General features: G+C 38.5%; 1 protein-coding gene across 1 annotated transcript; it reads right to left on the bottom strand.

The window, feature by feature from the left end:
• Positions 1–4,134: 4,134 nt before the first annotated feature.
• Positions 4,135–10,519, bottom strand: LOC141437439 (putative phospholipase B-like lamina ancestor). The gene is made up of 10 exons (XM_074100804.1): positions 10,398–10,519; positions 9,797–10,183; positions 9,398–9,547; positions 8,778–9,030; positions 8,365–8,645; positions 7,964–8,198; positions 7,066–7,271; positions 6,441–6,600; positions 5,445–5,760; positions 4,135–4,981 (listed from the first exon to the last, which is right to left on the bottom strand). The coding sequence occupies exons 2-10, from the start codon at positions 9,913–9,915 to the stop codon at positions 4,644–4,646; spliced, it is 2,058 nt and encodes a 685-aa protein (XP_073956905.1). The 5' UTR covers positions 9,916–10,183; positions 10,398–10,519; the 3' UTR covers positions 4,135–4,643.
• Positions 10,520–17,494: the final 6,975 nt, after the last annotated feature.

Below are 17,494 nucleotides of genomic sequence, written 5' to 3'. Positions count from 1 at the left end.
TTTTAGATCTGGCATCCAACTTACAAATACGCCTCTGTTTTGGAATAAGTGTGTATGCAACACATCCAAACACACGAAGATTACTGAGATCTACAGGTGATCCAGTCCATACCTGCTCTGGAATAGACCCTGTCAAAGCTCTTGTGGGGATCTGTTTTTAAGGTAAATAGCCGTCATTACCGCTTCCCCCCAGAATTCCTTGGCAAGACCTGATTCTAACAGGATACATCGTGCTTTATCTAATAAAATTCTATTTAAACGTTCTGAGAGGCCATTTTGTTGTGGACAGTAGGGTACTGTCGTTTGGTGAATAATACCTTGACTTTTTAAATAAGTACTAAATTTCTTATTACAATATTCACCACCGCCATCAGATCTTAGACACTTTATAGGCAAACCAGTTTGTTTTTCTACTAAAGCTTTAAAGTTAACAAAACAAGACATTACCTCAGATTTAAATTTCAGCAGGTAACCAAATGTTTTCCTCGAAAAGTCATCGGTGAATGTTACAAGGTATCTTGCTCCTCCCATACTGCTAGTAGACATAGGCCCACAAACATCAGAGTGTATGAGCTCCAGCGGTCGTGCAGCACGCTTTGCCTGCCGTTCGGGAAAAGCAGCCGCGGTTTGCTTCCCCTCCAGGCAGCGCACACACGCCGGTCCCTTCTCCAGATCATCCATCTGCATCAAAAGACCCCAATCCCGCAGAGCACACATACCTCCATAACTCAAATGCCCAAGTCTCTTGTGCCAAACACCTGCTGGCACCACAGTAACCATTGCACTCTGATCCCTCTGCACTCCATCCTGCAGAGTGGCTGAAGAATGCTCCAAATGGACCTGCAAGACCTTATCACACACAACACCACCATTTAACTTATACACATTATTGACTTTTCTAGCAGAACCAATTATTTTACTTTCAAAGCTTATATTGCAACAATTTTTACTAAACAAAACTGTGAACCCTTCACTAGTGAGCTTGCTAACCGACAATAAGTTGGTTGAGAGATTAGGTACATACATGACATCAGACAATAAATGGCATTTGTTATTAAACACAATATTGATGTTACCTATACCTAGACAAGATAGTCTGTCACCATTTGCTATTGACACATCACCTAGACAACATTTAAAGTCTATGAAAAAGTCTTTGTTATTGCACATATGAGAAGTACATCCAGAGTCGACAATCCATTCCTTCTGTTGCACAGAAAAAACCTCGGCCGAAGGCTCCCGAACAACAAAAACAGCATCTCGTCGCTCCGTCTGCTTCCTTTTCTTCATGGCAAAACAATTTATTTTCTTGTGTCCCGGTTTTTTGCAAAAATTACAAATCACAGGCTTCCTTCTAGTAAGATATGCCATATTCGTAGCATCAACACAATCATTGTGGAGCTTACGATGTTCTTCTTGTAATAAGCGAGAGCGCACCACCTCACTTGATAATGTTGTATTGATGCATGCAGTTTCAATATTGGACACCAGCACATCATACTCCTGCGGCAATCCACTTAGCAAAATTTCCGCAATCTCAGTGTCTTCTATGGTCTTTCCTATATCTGCCAGTTGCTGGACAAGGAGCATAACTTGGTTGATATAATCACCCATGCCAGAAAATTTCGAAAATTCAATTCGGTGAAGTTGCCGCATTAAAAGCACTCGTCTGTATAGCCCTTTATCCTCAAATATAGCCGAGAGACTCCTCCAGGCATCTTTAGGCGTTAACGCATTGCGCACATATTGATATAGAGAAGTGTGCACCGAAAGGCATATGCGCGCGAGCGCCCTTTGACCTCGTACGGCGTCCGCATCCTCTCCCTCAACACAACTCCACAAGCCTTCCAATGTCAATATCATCCGCATACCAAATTTCCATGCGTTATAATTCTGAACGCCAGTAAGCTTCTCAATCGTGTTAGTGCCACCATTAAGCATAGGCGGCATGCTTGGCACATGCCCGTCTTGTAGGTTATCCGGCATCGTGTCACCAAAAAACCAAACTGAGCACTCACCCGCTAATTATTTCCTGAGCCGCTTCTTTAGATGTTCTTCAGGGACTTGCGATTACTATGTCTGAGCCCGTAACCTGTAGCAGAGTGGCATGCGTTGAGCAGATGAGCGGGGAGCGTCAGCAGGCGAGAAATAATACAGCCAGGATATCACGACATCGCTTTATATATTAGGCAGATATTGAAGCTGGACAATACTGATTCGATTACACTTGATATGAGACGATGAAGTTCCACAAAACACTTATTAGACAAAGGACAAGTCGGTTTAACATGCTCACATCACGGACGGAGGAAATGAACAGGAACAGAGTCATTTGACAATTATGACAGTATTGCCATAGCCTAAATCCATCAAAATTAAGACCATGACACACTCATGTGTTGCCATATTTAACCGCAATGCTATAAGGCTTAACATTCATTAACAAGACTGTAGACCTGTCTCGACTCCCATGCAGTTAGGGCTAAAGTTATGTAAGTCTAATGAACCCTTAAATGATGAGACTTATAACTACAGACAGTTGTTAGGTTGTGTTTATTATACATTTGTGTCTGTAGTCGCCCTGACATTGCTTACGCCTGTAGCCAGTTGAGCCAGTATAACAACTGTTTTGGTTTGAACCATTGGATGGCTGCTAAAAGAATATTAAGGTATTTAGCAGGAACAATTGATTATGGTTTACTGTTTGTAAAAAGTAGTCAATTGGATTTATGTGCCTATACCGACGCAGACTTTGCCAATGATCATAATGATCGTAGGTCTTATACAGGGTTTGCAATTAAATTAGGAAATAATATTGTTAACTGGGAGTCGCGAAAGCAAAAATGTGTAGCATTGTCAAGTTGTGAGAGTGAATATTTAGCTATTGGTGATGTATGTAAAGATTTATGTTTTATAACCAGTTTTCTGTCTGAGATATTTACTGAATTAAAGCTAAATTCCATTGTTGTATACAATGACAACCAAAGTGCGCACAAATTGTTAGAAAAGCGAGAATATTGTCACAAGCGCACTAAACACATAGATATAAGGTATCATTATGTAAAGGACCTAGTGGAAAGGAATTTTGTAAATGTTAAGTATCTTAGCACTGAAAGGATGTTTGCAGACATATTAACTAAACCATTAAGTTCATGTAAGCATCAGAAATTCAGTTTTGAACTCTGTATCAGAAAGTAGAGTGTATGTGTCTCTATGTACCTGTGGTTATGTTATATGCTTAAGGGGGAAGTGTTGAATCTAAGCATTAACATAACGCAATGACCTGACAGTGACAAACGTCAGTTTGTCCGTATCCGTTTCCTTTTGTTATCGCTGCTCTGTACTCTCTCTCTCGATATCAACCTCCGTTAGAACTTTGTTTTGTGAGTGCTATATTTAATCCATAAGTTTTACTGCTATCCGACAACTGTAAATGGTGGGTTTATTATGGAATAAACGCTGCTACGTTATAGGATTAATTCTGAAGTTTATTTTAAAGATTCCTTCCTCAACTTCGTTGTGCCTAACCGCAGGGAACACGTTGTCGAATCCACTGGCCTCTCAACATCTATAAGCCGCTGAATCGATTTAGATGATAGTCGGTCGGTTCAGTCGCAGAAGGACAGGATAGTTATTATTCCGGAAAATTGTAGTTCTCGCCAGAGACGTCTTTACCTATAGTGCAGGGTGTGCGTTGCACACGGGTGTAGCGGTGTTAGGGGTCCCGGCCGGCCGCGGCACTTTGTACCTATTCCATTTTGACCGCGCGCTTCATAGATGGCGCTAAAATAATATGGGCGGTGGTGATCTCTTACCATAAGGAGACCCACTTGCTCGTTTGCCATCCAGTCAAATAAAAATAAAAAATATAAAAAAAAAATTGCACACGGGCGCTACACGGGCTAAAGACGCCGCCGCTGGTTCTCGCGGAATAGCGATAAAGGAATTCTACGCAGACGGAGTCGCGGGCAATAGTGAAATAGCGCTTTACCTAGTGGTTAGGGTACCCGATTAAGGGCGCAACTCTTAAAGTAGGCCTTATAGGTACTGGGAGTGATGGAACGGTTTGGCATTTTGTAATTTTCTTTAGGTATATTTTATGCCTAAGTTTGAATCGGTCGAATAAAACAAAAATTAAATAAATACTTACTACTTTATTTTCGAGAGCAAAATCGATTCTCTATCTTTCAGGTCACTTCATTTTTATTAAAATTAAAGTCATTACATAGTTAAAACATTAATTTAGAAGTGCATATTTAGAAAATAATAACTTACTAGGTGATAAAATAGGTTTAAGTACGTACATATAAATTTTGGTCAGATTTTCATTCCACGAACGTTTTGTGACTTGATACTTAAGTAGGCACCTCAATTTCAGATAGGGAATTTAAAAAAACTGTCAATATTCAAAGGCAGCGTTAAACAATCACACCTTAAACCGACAGGAAAATACTTACAAACACGAACAAGAGCAACATATATCCAATAAATAATTCTAAAAACAAGACATTGAATTAAATCGAACTGACATACGGCCACTGAATAAAAACCTTAAGAAAATATCAACTGCACTTATATGAATACCCTACTTTTTAATTAACGCTTTTAATTATTATGATGTAAGGGTTTCTGGAGATTCACCATCACCACGACCATTTTGGGGTGAACGACCCAAAGTTCCATGTGTCTGGTAGACCTTCGTGAGCTTCGTTTTGGAACTCACTCTTCGACCATTGGAAGGGTTTGATGACGTCTCTGTTGAGGAGGTCCAGGGTTTCCTGAGCCTCTTCCTCCTGTTGCCTCTTCACGAGGTCCCGTATCTCTGGGCCGTTGATGGTAGGTTCATCGTCAAATTGGTCTGTGTAGACGGTGGCCACTGTCCCTTTATTGAGCGGAATAGTAGAGGCGTTCGTGCGATTGCAATTTGAGTACGGCGGGCTGGATATGGCGACGAATTTTAAAGGTCGTTGCGTTGAAGTGCCTGAAAAAAAGAAGAAACTTGTAAGATAAATACTTACGAGTACAAGTGGAAGTTGGACTCTTGTATCGAGGGTTCCGTACAAATTTGTAGGTATCTATGAATATCTAGTGTTAGCAGAGCTACTTTTCTTATTGATTGTGTTATGCATAGTATATATAGGTAGGCTTAGTAGTATAGGTTTTGATTCCCCGCATTTGTATGGAAACGCGTCTTTTAATAAGTATATCTTTGATAGCGTTGACTTAGAAGTTAGATTTTTTCACTGCTCCAAAGCATTGTACTTAGGTACACCTGAGTAGGTATTTGGTATTCATTGCAGTTTGATACCTCCACGCGTTTTGAGAAAAGGGTCTTGGCAGATAGACATAGATACGGCGGGACAATAAACGGGCAACAAAGTCATTCTATAAGGGTCTGTTTTGCCAACTTAACTCAAAAAATGGTATGAAATAAAGTTTATTACCAGCTACAACTTTAGTGTCAATAACTCCATAAGCTTCTTTATACTGAGCAGCGATGTCACCTCGCACCCCGAGGACAGACCAATAGCCGATGTCATTGAAAATGCAATCAATTTTCCCGCTGCACTTCACTGTCTCATTGCTGGCTCTGTTCATTGCTGTTACGTTGTTCTGCCTCATCAAGGCTATGATGCTGTCCAGAGAGGTCGCGTTCTTGAAACCACGCTTGAACATGATGGCGCGAGGTGATTGAGACTCTGAGAATATTTCGCCGTGCAACTCTTCCATTTTGTCGACTTGGGTGTGCTCGGCAATGTCCTGAAAAGAAAATGTATTTTAGTAATACGAACTCTTGCAACTAACTACTCGTAAAAAATGAGGGGAAGGCAAAGTGACAGGCAGAGAGCAGTGGATCGTAGGAAATAGAAAATCCAGGAGTGGACGGTAATTGAGAGCGCTGCAGTGCTTTTCAAACTGGCAAACGTCCGAATCAGATTGCGAAGCTGGCTACCAACCTTCACTAGTTGGACAGGCACTTGAAGAGAGAGAAAATGAATACTATGACTACAACTTATAATAAAGAATCCTTTATGCCCTTGAAAAGTAAGCAGCCTTGATATTTTCGAAATGATATTTAACGAAACTATCAAAAAGGGATGGGATTTTATTTGAGTTAAAAGTTTTTTTATGTTGGTTCTCAATATTTTTTCATCGACCTTACGACATTTTTGAATAAGGTTACAGTTATAGCAAACTAGAATTCCACCAAATGATGTAAGTACCTATAAGTAGGTACATTTGGCGGCGTCTAGTACAAGCAGTGCGAAAACTTTTTGGCGCTGGATCACCGCGTGCGCCCATTCTCACTGTTCCAATAGGAATGAGATAATATCGGTCCTTCTAGACTAGAAAATACCTACTTATTCGTTTTTTAGTAATGTGGGGAAGGGCTATGGAGATATTTCTCTCGAGGTAGATGTTAGCAGAAGTTATCGTACCTTAAAGAACGGTAATCCATATGTAGCCCAGTAGCCTTGTTCGAGCAAGGCATCGGAGAGGTCAGCAGAGTGGGTGCGGCCAGGCACTTGCTCTATCAAGCGTACTAAGCCTTTGTTGTGGCCGGCGCTGGTGCGGTGCACAACTATGTGCCTCACGTCCCTGCAACGTAAAGTGGTATTGAGTGCGAACTTCGAATATTTCTTGACTGGCACTTACTTAAAAACGCGAATTAAACATGTGCGTGGGTTGCTAAATACTAATTCGGCGCAGCGTGCAATTGTGTTGCCATGCTCACTGATCGTTGAAGATACGTCATAGTATCTTCGACATAATTATCATACAATTAGAAACGCAACTCTCGCATATGTGAACAGATCATTCGTATACTTTAGTCTGAGTTCAACGCCAGCCATTTGATGAGAAAATAAAAACACGTAGCCCAATAGGCTAGGGAACGAAATCTTTATACCAGCTAGATCAATAATATCTTAAATTACCTGCGCCTCAGTATGATCACCAACCACTCAGTGATGATTGATTTTTGTTATACAGGTGCTGAATCTTACTTACTTTTACATTTTTCAACCTCATTACTACCAATATGAACTTTTAAAAGAAACTCACTTGCTCAAGACGCTTTCAGGGACAAATTCCTTATTCTCAGCCTTGGACTTGTCCACAGTCTTGTTTAAGTGTGCCAGTCTGGTGAAATCCACGACAAGCCACTGCTTGCAGGCAGTTCCGGAGTTACTGGCAGCAAGGAGGTGAGCCCACGAGCTCGCGTCTGCCGCAAGGTGGTTGGCAGTGGAGACACGAGGGGCAGCAGGCACCTAGAAAGGTTTAAAGAATTAGAATTAGATAGGTAAAGTATGCTGCACAGTTTTTTTTCCTGCACCTGACTAAGTTTTGAGAAGCGGTGGCAGTACATGGGTATGCCAAACGTACAACATATAACATGTATACGAGTTTTTTCCAGATATCCAGATCATTTTTAAAATGTTAAAGGTGGACGGCTTTTTAGCCGAAAATTATAGCTGAACTAATGTTATGGATAGGTTTTCATTTTAAGAACAAATATAGTTCTAATGAGTATCATAGACTCCCGAACTGCCTTATAAATAAATAATAATAATAAATATCACGGGACAATTCACACCAATTGACCTAGTCCCAAAGTAAGCTTAGCAAAGCTTGTGTTATGGGTACTAAGCAACGGATAAATATAATTATATAGATATAGATACATACTTAAATACATATTAAACACCCAAGACCCGAGAACAAACATTAGTATTTTTCATACAAATATCTGCCCCGACACGGGAATCGAACCCGGGACCTCAAGCTTCGTAGTCAGGTTCTCTAACCACTAGGCCATCTGGTTGTCGCCTTGCTACATACTTCTAGGTAGGGGGTACTATTAAACCTACATTCCTAGAAATACAAAGTGGCTCTTAGATTTCATAAACAGCCTGATCTCTACACTGTCAAATTTCAATATATTCTTTGATTTGATACTTACTTGCTCCGTAATGTTGACAACTTTCCACAGATTGTTATTGTAGTTGTTGAGCGAGGTGCCCGTGACAACCATGTTGTGGTTTGCGCCCTTCACCACGTAGAACTCGTCCTGACTGGTTATGGAGCCTGGATATCCCGAGAAGTCCACCGATGTACCTGGCACTAAGATTGGACTCTTTGCTGTGAGATGATAGTTCAGTTTGTACCGCTTCAGGATTCTGGTCATTGAGGAGTAGCTGTAAAACAGAAAAATGCGTATTAGTAAAGACAAGACTACTTTCCGCGTGCGAAAAGAAACACACAATATGTATGTATAATACCTCATCGTGTAGACCTACATCGATATATCTCAATTATTTAGCTAGCTGCATTGTGCATTTAAAATGAAAAGAAACGCTATACCTTCCAGCACCATTTTGAGCCACGTATAGCTTCTTAGCAATACCGCCATCTTCAGTTGTTACGTTGACTATTCTTAGGAGTGCGCTGGACAGACCGGAGACTGAAGTTAATGCTTGATCATCCAGAGATATGTTCAGCTTTCGTTGGATCTCCGCTGCTTCAGCCACAGCATTCAACCAGTACAGATCTGAGATGTCAGTTTCATATTCATTCATGCTGCGCTCTACTCCGTGCTTCCAACCAGTATAGATTCCACTTATTTGCGTATAATGCAATGAAACCTGAAAATTGAAAGTATTATTAACCGTGAAGTGAGACTTCATTTCAAAAAACACTTTCTTCCCATTATATCTTGAATAATTTTCTGTATAAGTAAACAAGTTAAATAAGAGCATCTCAGTTGAATAACTTACATGGTGCCAAAATGGTTCAACAGCTCCCCGTTCTGCACCCTTCGTTTTCCAGATATTGACGGACCTATCCAAAGTATCTCGTAGCTTGTCGCATTGCTTCTCCCTAGGTGTGTCTTCACACTTTGCTCGAATGGTGTTCTCGAGATGCGTGTGGATCAGATACCAAGTCAATGCACCTTCTACTATCCCTGCAGCATACGCTTGGATCTCGTCAGGGTAGGATGCATCTGTTTCTACCTCCAGGAGCGACCATCTGAAAATAAGTTGTAGATAAACACTACTGGTATTGCACAGTTTTTTTGAAATTAGCATTAAATTTGCAGTAAATCTTTACTCAAGCGGATGTTTTAAAACAACATCCGAGCAAACGAACTGTGGTGAGCGGTGTGTTCAGTATTTATATGAATTTTACGCACATATCAATTATAATGTTGTTAAAGTATTCTTGAATAAGCAAAGCTCCGAGCTAACGACGTGGATAAATAGACAGTCGTCACCATTGTAAACATACGAGTAGTGACGTGCGTGCAACACTTACGAATAGTTACAGTGTAGTTTATCAATGAATGGTAACCAGTGATAGTTAACGCTGCATTGCTCGTAGCTGTAGGTATACTGACCCAGTGGTATCTATGTCCATTCGGAAGTGTGCCCGAGCTACTCCTTTGGGTATATCGGTGAGTTCGTTGCTCTGGCCCCAATATTCAATGCGATATCCAGTCTTGTTTGAGTAAAACACAGTGGCCGCATAATTTCCGTCCTCTTGAATTCTGAAATTGAAAATAACTACCTATATACTACACTGAGTTAAAAGCTCTCAAATTATATCAAAGTGCAATATCAAGGCAAACACAACCCTAGCACTTGAAACTATGCCAATGACGTATTTCCAACTAAATCTTTAAACACTCGCTGGCCTCCACCACGGCCGGAAATTTGATAAGAATTTGAAGTAGGTAAGTACATAATTCATTTTAAACAAAATTAGCTTTTTAGTATAAAATTTTTATTTTATTTACCTTTCCATTTGTCCGACGAAAAGAGCTAAAATTGCTAGAACTCCAAGAATTCCTAGGATATAGGAGCTGATTTTCGTCTGCAGCCAGGAGGCGCCGACTACTTTCAAGATCTTGCTCATTTTGCTTTTTTGATTAAAGCAACAAATTTAATACTATGAAATATAGAAGATGTTGAGGTTTTTAATAACAATGAAGTGACAGCGCGCGTATATGATTTGCTCCAATGGGAGAGAGACCATCGGATATCCGACGGCAAGTCCAGGTGTTCACGGTGCGACGGGAGATGTTCCGGCTTCTCTGCTCGAATGCATTGGATTCTGCTTCTCTGCGCTTAATTTTTATGGTGATACTATGCACCAGATTCTATATAGTATGTGACTTTTTACCCTGTAACAAAAAAACATTCTAGAATAATATCAGTAAGACAAAGCATCGGACGTCGACGCTGGAGTCAATATTTACACTCTTAAAAATGCGAAATCATTCTCAAATTAAAATAGTTAAGGGTGTAATGTTCATTATTTTTAGTTTTTTACAGTCTATTTTTCAGCTTATCTTCACTTTAACCTACTGATTTTTTTTTAACAAATGATTACAATACCTGATTTAATATATAGGTAAGTAGTTCTATGACAGTGATAATTAGAAGTTCAGATTTCTGATATTGTTTTGTTGTCCCCACTGCACTGCACTTCTTATTATTATAGTAATTAAAGAGAGGTTCAGTTCAAACGTTTCCTCCAGCCGCACTGAGAATATTTACTACCGACCAGTAAGACTTGCTTTATCAAAATATCAATAAGATAGGTAGAGTAGTGATCGCGCTCTCGCGTTATCTATTAAATGTAAGAAGCTAATACAGGAATCAGGTAATAAACAAGGTGTACTTATTGTTTACATCGATAACATTAACTTGACATTTGTTGTATTTCAACACTGTTGCTGGGGCCTAGACTTGCCCAGCCAATGTCTTAATCTCAGAGCTTCAATAAATGAACATTATTTTCATAACAATAGTCGATTGCTTCAAGTTAAGTACTCGATGCACTACCAATCCCCCCCCCCCCCCAACATATAAGGTGATGCGTGTGAAACAATGTGAATCTCTTCTATTAAAGTCGGCTATTAATTACGCAATAACATACTTACAACGGACCATGCCGCCTCTTAAGTTGGTAATTTTTTCTTGCCAGATTTTTTTTACACAATAAAAAATTAGCACTGCGGTTTTATTTGGCACCATATGAACTACACCTACGTAATTTTGAACACTAAATATGTCTGTAGCACTGTTGCACGTATTGTACCAAGATGAAGGCAGTACTTGAATGAAAGCGGTGCGTGCCTTGCGTCTAGGCGAGAAGTGCACAAAGGAGAAAACTGTAGCAGACCAGCAGGGCTTACAATATAATTTATGCCGTCTTTCATGTAGTTTTCTGGTCTTCTGCCAAACGCGTAGTGGGTGGCAACACTAGGTAGGTATAGCTGAAGTTGAAACATGAATAATGATTTATAGCTTCATTGTAAGTAGGTATTTGAATGGTTATGTACTGTAGCTAGCCGTTTTGATTCATGGCAAATTTAACAACCTACTAATTTAAATTGCGAAGATGTTAAATTATCTCAGCACAAGATATTGCACTCAAATTCATTTAGAAAGATTTTGATATTAATAAAGTACTACCTATTAATAATAATGAATTATTTTGAAATTAAAACAGCGACAACATATAATACCACGGTATGACTTTGATTTTTAAACCCATTTTGTCCTTTTTACAAGCTTTTGTTTAACTTATCGTGTCAGTTTGGGTCATACTCGGAAGAGGAATTTAACCCGTTTCCAGTGGCCTGATAATATTTAATTGAAAGGTATACAAATACTTATTTGAAGTTGAATGATAATGCAAGCTAGGTAAAAAAAAGATTGTATTTTTTTTATAGAAACCTATTTGACCTGATAAGACAGAATAACAGACGCATGAACAACAAGCGAGAATATGGCGCACGTGATAGCTACTCTCGTACTCAGAGCTCTCATTGACTACACCCTGACCAGTTCATATGTGACACTTCTGTAGAACTCGGTAGATAGTGTCGCATGGAGCCTCTGCTACCCTGCATGGCGGATTTGCCCTAAGGCCCAGAGGGCCCGGGCCTAGGGCGGCCAGATATTAGGGGCGGCCAATTGAGACATAATAAAAAGTCACTATGATACTAACAACGCTGAGAAAGGGACGCCTGATACTTAATACGTGGCCTGAGGCCTAGGGCAGCCAAGACTGCAAATCCGCCACTGTGCCCTTGTCAAGTTTTTTTTTGATAAGTACAAAAAATGCTGACTGCAACAGGGTTAGCGAGTGTCTCACGCACTTGTCAAGCTACAAATAATCGAGCATTCTGTCGCTGTAATACACTGTGTAATCCGCATAGTGCAACAATGCACTAAACGCTTGAAATCATAAACCTAGTAGGTACCTTTGCACGTGGATCGACTTAGATAATCGCCTAATAATAACCATTCTAACGTGATATTAGCTAACATGCGTGTAAACTGCATGCGCGAGCACAACGATTTATATTAACTTTCAGTATAACAAATCAATCAATGCGCAGTGAGAATGGAAATATTGGTTGAAATGTTTAAGAACTCTAAAAGATATATTATTTTACTAGCTTTTGCCCGCGGCTACGCCCGCGTGGAATGTTATCGCGCGCTGGTCCCTCGAGAACTGTGAACTTTTAACTGACTTCAAGAAGGAGGAGGTTATCAATTCGGTTGTATTTTTTTTTTATGTTTGTTACCTCAGATTTCGTCATTTATGAACGATTTGATATTTTTTTTGCGTTCGTCTAGGAATGTCTTCAATTAGGTCTCATAAGCGCCAAATCGGGATCTGATGATTAGATCTTAAGGAAATCGAAGGAACTCTTCAAATGCTGTAGGGACGCCTATAGTAATTAGATATTTTAGTAGTAACTCGTACATTTGCTCGAAAATCATCATTTGGTGAAGTGGAACTGATGATGAGACCACAGTTGACCATCAGGGTTCTACTCAATAACAAGTATTTCACGGGTTGAATTTTAATTACTTTGACACAGTTGCTAAGCAATTTACGCTCCTCGTAATGCATATGGTAAAGGGTGGTGAAGCACAGGACTCCTCAATAATGAATGGTCTGCATCGGAAAAAGCAATCTTTCGTAAAAGATGACGAGCAGTTGCTAATTAAACAAATTGTAAATTAGATATTTACACTAAAAAGCGTGAAAAATAAATACCGACTACAAGAAACATGAAAATAATTTTCTACCAGTCTGAAGTCGGTCGGTGCCTCAGCACGAGCCAGCAGAGTGATTGAAGCCCAACATACCTATATGCGTAGGTGAGGTAGATGACTATAGGTATAGTCCACTCCTGCTGGCTCGTGCTGAGACACCGACCGACTTCAGACTGGTAGAAAATTATTTTCATGGTTTTTTGTAGTCGGTTTAATTATTGTTATAAATTTTTACCGTGATAAAAGTAGCCTATGTCACTCTCTGGCCCATAAACTATCCCTATGCCAAAAATCACGTCAATCCGTCGCTCCGTTTCGACGTGAAAGACGGACAAACATACAAACACACACACTTTTGCATTAATAATTTATATATATTAGTAAGTAATGCCTGTTTCTTGCGTCTATAGTAGGTATTATCTCTCTGCTTTAGTTAGCGAATATTTACAGAGTATTTAATATCTGATTAATTTATGTATTTAGTTATTAATCAATGAGAATTACAAAACAATGCACTGTAAAATTCATTTATATCTCTATATATACGAAATACCATAAAGTATAGTATACAAAATTTTTTTTAATACAAGCTGCTGAATTTACTTTTGTCGACTTACTTGCATTGTCATCAAACTACATTTGAATACCAAATTCAAGTCGATGCCATTTACCGTTGAAGAGTTGCGTCCTGCAGAGACTATCCTGCCGGACTCCAGGATGTCACTACCAGTTATTGTACTGTCACGATTTATAAGTATGCCAAATTTCAGTCAATCCGACTACTGAAAGTTAGTCGAATTAACTTGCAAGATTTGACTACAGACAGTCAGACAACGGACGATAACATGGGACAGGTGAAACTAAATAAAAGCTTGTAAAAATATATTCACGTCGACTACGTCGATCTATTCATGCCATTAGACACAAATTAAGAAGATTTGCGGTAGCTATTTAGAACATACGTATTAGGTAATAAAATCTAGACATTATAGACGGAAAGCAGTTCATCATCATCACCGGAAACGTCCATTTTTGAACAAAGAACTCCTCTTAGAACGCCAAAAGAAATTCAGAACCTTAACGAATGTCAGCACAATGTTTCCTAATTACTAAAACCTTGATTATTATCGAGCGAAACGTGATTTTGTAGTTTGACTTTTGCTAACATGTTTGCATGGTTGCCTCTAAAGCACTGCCTTGCGATATTTACCTATGATAAGTTTACTTTATTGTAGCAACCAGCAACTAAGTACCTACTTAATCACTGGAGTAACTTGCTAACCGAATTTCACGAAACTACTAAAAAAGTATCATGGAATTAAATAAAATTTATGTTTAAGATAAGAGACAGTGACGTGTTAATGCCAGTAGATCTCTTGCTTTCAAAAACAATGACGTTTGTTACTTCTTATGTTGAATTTTAAACTTTCGTGATTTTCACTCATAGCAAAATACAACACACCCTTGTTCCCGTACATAACCAACTTCCATTACCAGCACAGTACTTAGCACGCTAAACACACGATTAATATTTACCTGGACGTCTACTCGTGATCACGGCCACTGCAATGTGTGGTCGAAATCGGACGAGGTAAATACCTATTACTCGTGTGCTTTAGCGTGATAAGTCCTGTTGTGTGTATTTTGACTATGTTAGCTAGTTTATTTCTGAATAGGAACTATAAATCTTACTCCACGTAGTGTCTGAGAGTAGGTACTGATGCATGATATTTATTTGCGTGGTTAACAGTAAAGTCCCAGAAGCTTCATAAATAAATGAAAATTTCAAAGTTAGATATTATGACGTGATTGTATATATGTAGTACTACAATGAAAATTAATTTATTGCTTTAAAATATGACAAAGGTAGAAACTCATTTTATTTCATGGCACCCACCCAGACTGTTATTGTTTTTTTAATTAAAATCAGAATTTTGTAAATTTTCGCAAATTCGTGTTTACGGAATTAACAAATTATTATCTTGACTCCTAAAACTTTGTTTACGCAAGTATACATTACGTGGTTCATCCTAGTACTCGCAAGTTAAGTAAATAAAATAAATAATCTGGCAAGTTCACGTGACTCTACATATAGTCGACATAATCGACTTTCATGGTAGACTCTAGTGAGTTTAGCACGAAAGTCGTAGAAAAATAAAAGTAAAATAACTACTAAAACTAAAATTAGCTCACTGGTTAACAATAAAGTACATTCTAAGTTCATCCTGCACTGCAAGTACCTACTATGGAAAAGCTCGAGGTGAAAACCGACGTATGGCTTGACGCATGGCAACTAACCTACGACTCCCGTTTCACCATTTCTTACACTACAAGGTGACATCGCCCTGCTCACTTTACAGTACTCCTTTATAGAAACAAAAGATAGTTACAATTAACATTAAACCAGCATTGTAAAGCTAAGTTCAGATTTCAGAGGTTGCTCACACTTACCAAGATCCGTGAGACGAATGACGTAATGGGACGCTCATGGTCAAGGATCTATTATCTCACCTATCGAGGCTATTATTCAGCATAGTACAGCAAATCACAATTTCTACAGATGAAAATAACTACAGCTATCTGGACACGAGTTTCTGAAGCAAAACACTGTTTGTGTAGAGCTTAAAGAAACACTATATTTACTCCCGAATATTTTAGTAAATTTCAGATACAAAATTGTAAATGGACGTCCGCTCGGAACAAATATATCAGAAGTAAATCAATAATGTTCCGAGTTGAAATACGCATTTAGTTTTATGATGATGCTCGCGTGCGGTTAACATATTTTTGCGGAACAGACATCAACCTCGTCAGCGCATATCATTGACAACGAGTACATGCTCCTAGTCAGAAATAAAATATATAAAAACCCAATACATAACCACGCAGGGTTATATATTGGGTTGATTGAAGGTTGATGGGTTCAGATCGGCCCATATCGGCTCACATACTTATTGAAAGTCCAAATGTAATGTTTGTCACCACATATCTTTGTCATAACTCTTTTTTCTCTGAATCCAATGATTGTTCATAATTGTTATAAAACAAACCTAACCTATAGTTTTCTTTATGATGACCATTTAATGTTTTCCGAAAAATGTAAGGTTTCAGGGGGAAAAATATGACCAACGATGATTTCTGAACAAAAATTACGAAAGTAACAGCGAGGAAGAGTCATCGAACAAAAATTACTGTAATGGCGGCTCCGCGCTCCGTTCAGATCAGGAGGATCCGTTGAGAGATTTTATTAAGTGCATATTTGCGTAGGTACCTACTTAATACCTACTATTCCAATCATTCTCACGAAAAAACGTCTTTAGCTCTGCTGAATCATGTACTTATCTGTAAGTCGCTTGTCACAGATGCCTACGTCACTATGCTCTGTGAGAACTTTGTTTTTAACTTGTGTCAGTTACAATTCAATATTTTAGTACAGTCGCCATCAGATATTTCGAAGTGGGCAAGTTAGTCAAAATATCGATACGTAACTCTAATAGAGTGCAGTGCAGATATTTGTGACCACCTGGCCGCTCCGAGTATTGGATGGCGACTGTACAAAATTGTTGAGTAAAAATTAATAAAAATCGTTATACATTTCTAAATTCTTGACAAGACATTGATCTTAAAATATATTCTGTAATTTTAATTTTTGGCCCTTAATCAATTCTAACTAAATAGATATTAACACCTTTAAGATAGGTATTAACTTTAAGTTTATTTGTATAACACATTAATATACAATCACAATGTTTCAACTGTTTTCTATCATGTCACAAATCATTTTAAGACTGAATTTCATTTAGGACTAGGTAGATTACTGTAAATCGTCAATGATTTTTTTTAAATAACCTTTTAAGCATCTACTTATTTAGTATCGGTATTTTATTTATAATACGAAACAAATGTAAAACACGATCCTTAATAAAAACGTTCCTGCTTGTACCCTGTATCGGAAATTTGGAACCTCGCGGCAGTAGACGCATACCAACTTTCTTGCCGCCACTGTTTACAACACATGGCAACACGCGGGAAATTTTATTATTTCAAATAGAATTTAATATAAGTACATATTTCTGTAATATTACTTAGCTCTCGTGAGACATGATTTATAGACTATAACTAATTATTATTACGATGTTTCATAATCGCAGTATTTGATTTTTTCACATATTTACGATTTTTGATTCATGGAGTCAGTCGCCATCAGATATCGGAGCGGCCAAGGTGGTCAAAATATCGGCATATGCTCTTATTAAGTAATTAAAGTTTCACGTATTGAATTTTTGATCACCTGCCGCTCCAAAATATCAGATTGTAACTGTACATTTATTAACTTATTTGGAATGAATATACATTACAGTATTTACACAACTAATAATAACACAGCATTCTAAAGTTACATATTGACAAGGAAA

This window comes from Choristoneura fumiferana, chromosome 17 (assembly GCF_025370935.1).
Source record: "Choristoneura fumiferana chromosome 17, NRCan_CFum_1, whole genome shotgun sequence".
NCBI classification, from domain to species: domain Eukaryota; kingdom Metazoa; phylum Arthropoda; class Insecta; order Lepidoptera; family Tortricidae; genus Choristoneura; species Choristoneura fumiferana.
The sequence above is the reverse complement of the archived record's forward strand: the minus strand, read 5'-3'. Positions and strand labels throughout refer to the sequence as shown.